Here is a 6,000-nt window from a genome sequence, read left to right as displayed (position 1 = left end):
TTTGGGGGGGGACCCCCGCCAGTGGCCAGTGTAATCTGTCTAGTTATGGCTAGCGGCCGGCCGGAGACCCCCCGGTGGTTGATGTAATCTGTCAAGTTATGGATCATAACTTGTAAAGTTATGGCCAGAGACTCACCGGTGGCTGGTGTAATTTGTCAGGTTATAGATCAAATAACCTATCATGTTATGGTCGGTGGCCAGCCAGAGACCAACCGGTGGCCGGTGTAATCTGTCAAGTTATGGATCATAAGCTGTCAAGTTATGGCTGGAGACTCGCTGGTGGCCGGTATAATATGTCAGATTATGGCCGGAGACCCGCTGGTGGCCGGTGTAATCTATCAAGTTATGACCAGCCGGAGACCTATAGTGCCGATGTAATTTGTCAGATTATGGTAGGAAATCCGCCGGTGGCCGGTATAATCTGTCAAGTTATGGATCATAACCTATCAGATTATGACCGACCGGTCGGTGATGGGAGACCGTCGGTATGTCCTAGATTTTACCAATGGACCATTGACGGTAACTTTAAAATTTTAAAAATGTTTAATTTAACTATTTTTATTATTTTAGTTGTAAAAGGGTATAAATCAATGAGCTAATTTTTAAGAGTTAGAAATAGATTGAGGTACCTCAAAAGGAGTATTTCCCTTGTTTTCCCTAGATTTTATTGATTATTGCACTCAATAAACGAAAGAAATTGTTGTCATTATCCCTTTCCTTCTTTTGAGTTGGCATCGATGCGTGAGAGAAGGCGGGGAATTGATATAGCATTGGATTTTCTATCGGATTTATCTATACTACATTACACTACATTACTAAAGGAATAAGTTTCTCTCTTGGTATTTACAAAACTCTACGCACGTGTTTTGCAAGGTTTCGCAAGGAGTTTCTTCCTGCATCAGGCGAAACTTTTTTACTTTTTTTTTTGAACCTTTGGGCTTTTTTATTTTAAAAGTCCGGATGAAGACCGACTTAAATCACGAAGGGCAACAAGTTGCGGCTCATCAACAAATTTAACAGGTCTTTTTTTTTTTTTGGTAAGCAAATTTATTAAGTTTTAGGATAACGTACTCTTTGAGATGTCATATGTCAATCAAAAGTCAAAGATAAGTCCTAAAAATTACTTGTAGTAAAAAAATTTCTGACTTCTGATAACAAAATCGTTTCCCTAAAAATTTTGGTATAAAACGCAACCTACAAATTCCAAGAATTCACCAAGAAATTTGGAAGCAAAATTGCAAGCAACAACATTGAATTCAACCCGCCAAAGATCACAAGAATTTATAATCGCCCCCACCCCACCATTGACAACAATTCTAAGCACCTGCTTCAGAAGAAGACCTACTCTGACGGGCATTCCTCAAAAACTGATCCCACCCGCTTCCAGGGCTCGTATCCAAGTAATCGTATGGCACCGCCGTCTTCAATCCCGGCCGAACCTCACGCCGACTCTCCACAATCCTCATTTCCACTTCTTCCCCGAAATTCTGCTCTAGCTCTTCCCATGTGAACATCAATGGCAAAGTAAACCCGCACCACGGATTGAAATCCACAACCTTCACTTTCTCATCTCTGGTCACGTACACGTCGAAAGTGTAGTTCTTCGATTCAAATCTATCCCTCACATTCTCTACGAAGAATCTCCAAATCACAGACCTAATATCTCCTTTCTTCTCCACCAGCGCGGGGTAGAATGTCGTCACCTCACGTTGGGAGATTCCGATCAGGTTCTGATTCTTGACGAAGCAACGGAACTCCATGTCCGGCCGAAGTGACTGGTACCACTTGCGAAGTGCGAGGAAGAACAGTGGCGGACGCGGGGAGACCTTGTCAGTGCAGGAATCGTAAGCGTGGCAGAGGTCGTGGAAGAGCGAGTCCGACGACCGGAGCAAGAGCGCAATCTCAACAAACGACGTGCATTTTAGGGTTCCGGTGGTGCTGATCCACGACGAGTCCTTCGGTGCGCTCCAGTTCAGCTTGGGGAAGACGGCTCCGCCTAGGATTTCAATCGATGCCTTGACGGCCAATTCAAGCTCTGGGAACGACAGCGGCGGCGGCGGCTGTTCTGACTCATCATCATCAGAATTTTCCAGAACCTGGTAATCCTCTTCTTCATCTGGATTGTGGATTCGGTTGGGTAGGGCGTCATCGTTGGTAACGGAAATTGGAAGAAGGAAAGGTCCGGAATTGTCGAGAAGGTAATCGACAAAGGATTGGGGAAGCTCGTGAATTAGGGTTTTGATGGAGACGAATTTGAATTTCGGGTACCATTCTTGAATCTGGCATCGATTCACTTCTTCTTCCTTCATTTTTTTTGTTTTTTTAGTTACTGATTTGTTGATGCAGAAATTGCAAACGAGAAAAAGGGTATGATTTGTTGATTCTCTAAGCTTAGATGCTTTAGGATGTGCCTGCAACATGAAAGAAACTCATCAACATGTTATTTTTCAAATTAAACAAATGAAACTCCACTGTATAGGCTGTCCAAGTGGGATCCTTGTGGTGGAATGGGGTCCTCTTTGTTAGGAGCCCACGTGATTAACATAAAAGAAGTGAAACAGTTCTACAGAGGTCTAAAACCCAAATAAACAAAGAATTTAAATTTGATGTTTTGTGGATCTATAAGCCGTACATCGTAACTTGTAGACCAAGCATGGAATATTTTAAATTGTTGGTGACGAAAAGAGGAAGGGAAAGAGATAAAGGAATAGGAAAAATATCGAAAAATTATGGCCAAAAGAGTCGGGAAGACAATGAGAAAGGAAAAAAAAATTACTCAGAAAAACAGGGAACAAATAAATGAGATACTTCCTAAAATCCTGGTCCAACTAACAACCAAAATTTAAACTACCTAATAATCAGAAATTAAGCTAACTGACTAATAAAAAACCCCTAAAAATCTGATTAACAATGAAGGCAATGTTATTGAATCTTAAGCAATCATAATTTAAATACACATTTCAAAATTTCAGCATCTTGCTGAAATTAGACTAAAAAAAAAAAAAAAAACTAATCCTAGAATTCAGTAGCAAACAAGAATTACAAAACCTACATGGGATCAATTTAGTTTATCAAACGCAGAGCAAACCAACTCTTAAATTAGTCCAAAGTTGAGGAAAAGTGAACATTACCCACTAAGCAGGTATATCAAACTGGTTTTGTAGACTTTTCACGCAAACAACCAAGAGCTGGATAGATAAATATGAATGTACCACCATACAGACACCTTAACGTGAAAACATTCATGCACAATTATTTATTTGTTGAAGTGAAACTCACAAAAGTACGAATATTAGCAAATTAGAACTTCTGACTAATAAGGAAGAATTTGCTGAATTGCAAGTTCTGGAATTAAAATCTGGCAAAAAATTTGTCACTCTGCCAGCAGATGTACGCACTTTGGCCTCATTATCTCAAAGCAATTGCACATATTCAAGGACATTCCTTTGGATAAAATAATTAATCATATCTTCAATATACAATCTAGCGAAAGATATATAATCATTATACAACCAGACAAGGAAGTCTGGCTTAGCCAAAAAAAAATAAGGTTTAAATTGTGTCATGTTCATTTCACAAGTCAAATCACAACTCAAGTTTTATTGTACAGTATTTTCTCTCACAAAAAATCAAATTTTACTTTTTTACTATAGTGTTTTTCTCTCACATACACAACTCAAGTTATAACTCAAGTTATGACTTCAGTTGTGAAATATTTTTCACTCTTAATTTTATTAAAAATACATCTAAATTGCAACCATGGACGGAGCATACCAAGACTTTATCTCTTCAGATATAACGAAATGCATGCTTACAGAATTAGCAAAACGAGCATCAGATTATCTGTTTGAATGCATTGGACAAGACTTACTCTTAGTTTCTCTTTCCATTATTTTTCCATAGACAGGAAATCTTAAACCTTTTTTGAATACAATAAATGATTAAATTCCTAATCTTTGTTTCTATTGCAGTTATCCATACCCCTGTTTCCTGGAAAGATTTCTACTATACCGATACATAATATAAAGGGTCTTTTTGAGTGTTTTGAATAATTTAATCATCATCTCATAGTCAATACTGGTACTTTTCTCCTGAAATTTGTTAAAAAACCAACGAATGAAGAATTTCCCAGAATGCATTGGGCCTCAAATCTAAACCATAAACCATGAAATTCAATTCGGAGCTTTTTGCTGAAATCTAGACAAGAAACGGTAAACGAACTATATCAACAAAAATTTACAAATTGAAAATTACCTGAGCAGTCAATCTTAAAGTGATTCAGTATTGGAGTGGTTGGTAGAGTGGGTTTAATCCCAAATCCACCAAAAAAATGCACAAAAAATTTCCCAAGAATTCTATCAGAGAACTTCATGAACCTTTCTATTTACAAAGTCTCATCTAATCACTTTGAAATCGAACAAAAGGATGAAATATCCTTAACAAAAATAGAGAGAGGAGTAAAGACTTACCGTCGGAGCTTCAGTCCGCCGGCGTCGGAACTTCACCCGCTGTCGGATGCCAAACCCTAGCAGAGAAGAAGGAGGAGGAGGAGGAACAGGAGAGAAAGAGAGAGAAAGGTGAAGAGGAAGAAGAGGAAGAAGAAGAAGAAGAAGAAGAGCCAGAGAGAGAGAAGAGAAGAGAGAGACAAGTGAAGAGCGAGAGAGCGACGAGGGTTGAGAAATAAAACCGGAAAGATTTTCCCCACATAAATTTCATTTTTCTCACCATTTTTTTTTAGGAAAATAGAATTCAGAGTTTACTTGAGTTTTCTCCCTTTTTTTTTTTTAATATTTTTTTCATCCCTTATGTTAGTTCCAAACTAGGGGAATGCACGAGTATATAATAGTTTAATTATCAGTAATTTAAATAAATAAAACGTATAAAAATACACATATATATTTATAAATTGTGGTACATTTGTAACATATATATATACATATTTATTTATATATTTATATTTGTACATAAAAATATACATACTTATTTATATATACACAGAGGTTTATTCATATAATTATTTTTTTTTCTTTTCGTTTATTATTTCTTCTGAGCTGCAAATAAGAATGAAGAAAATAAGAAAATAGTTATTATTAAATTGTAACAATTGTTAATAAATATGTTCATATTTACTAAAATATTTAATATAATATATAACACATGATTTTTCTTAATTTTTTTTTTTTTTTTTTTTTTTGATGAACTTGCGAAAGAGGTAGATTCGTGAGCGACTGAAATAGACTGAATTGGCTTTAAAACTGATGTTGTTTCTTTTGAAGACCCAGTTGTTGTAGGTGGTAAATACTAAATACAACTGAGGTTGAAAGAAAACATAAAACTATACTATTTAAAAAACACACTAATAATATAAACGTTGACAAATAACATATGTAGTAAGACATTGATTCAAGTATTTATTCTCTGCTCTACCAATAGAAAAATGGCTGAACAATATAGTTGGCTATCAAATATATTATTACAGAGTTTAGATAGAATATCAAAGAAATAAAAATAATAATAAAATTATAAAACAGAAACAGGAGTAAAAAGAATAAAGAAGTGAAGTTAGAAGAAAACAGAGAGAATATATAATATGATAAAAAGAATGACAAAAGATAAACGGTCTAAGAAAAAATAATAGAAAGAGGAGAAACATACTTCATTATCACAAAAATAATAAGAAACCCCAAAATAAGTTCGAAGAAGAAAAGTGAGAATAATGATAAAATAGATAAAACACATAGAGAAGAAGAAAGAAAATAAACAGATAAGGTAAGAACAAATAAGAAATAAAGAATTAAAGCAGAAAACAACATGATAGAAAAAATAAGATTTGAAATGTTTAGGTAGATAACATTATATATATCAAATAATCCATATAATATTAAAAACAAAAATACTATTAACAATTGCTAACTAACGGTGATAAAAAATGAATAGAATGAAATAAATTATATACAAAAACTGTAACTAATAAATCACATAAAAACTAACTCCAGTGAT

General features: G+C 35.3%; 1 protein-coding gene across 1 annotated transcript; it reads right to left on the bottom strand.

The window, feature by feature from the left end:
* Window positions 1-1,119: 1,119 nt before the first annotated feature.
* On the bottom strand, window positions 1,120-4,594 carry LOC112092517 (cell division cycle protein 123 homolog). The gene is made up of 2 exons (XM_024168946.1): window positions 4,470-4,594; window positions 1,120-2,411 (listed from the first exon to the last, which is right to left on the bottom strand). The coding sequence occupies exon 2, from the start codon at window positions 2,307-2,309 to the stop codon at window positions 1,317-1,319; it is 993 nt and encodes a 330-aa protein (XP_024024714.1). The 5' UTR covers window positions 2,310-2,411; window positions 4,470-4,594; the 3' UTR covers window positions 1,120-1,316.
* Between the last annotated feature and the right edge of the window lie 1,406 nt (window positions 4,595-6,000).

This window comes from Morus notabilis, unplaced genomic scaffold (assembly GCF_000414095.1).
Source record: "Morus notabilis unplaced genomic scaffold, ASM41409v2 Scaffold637, whole genome shotgun sequence".
NCBI classification, from domain to species: domain Eukaryota; kingdom Viridiplantae; phylum Streptophyta; class Magnoliopsida; order Rosales; family Moraceae; genus Morus; species Morus notabilis.
The sequence above is the reverse complement of the archived record's forward strand: the minus strand, read 5'-3'. Positions and strand labels throughout refer to the sequence as shown.

Coding starts and splice junctions, on each gene's coding strand:
- LOC112092517 (XM_024168946.1), bottom strand. CDS start 2,309: ATGAAGGAAGAAGAAGTGAATCGATGCCAGATTCAAGAATGGTACCCG.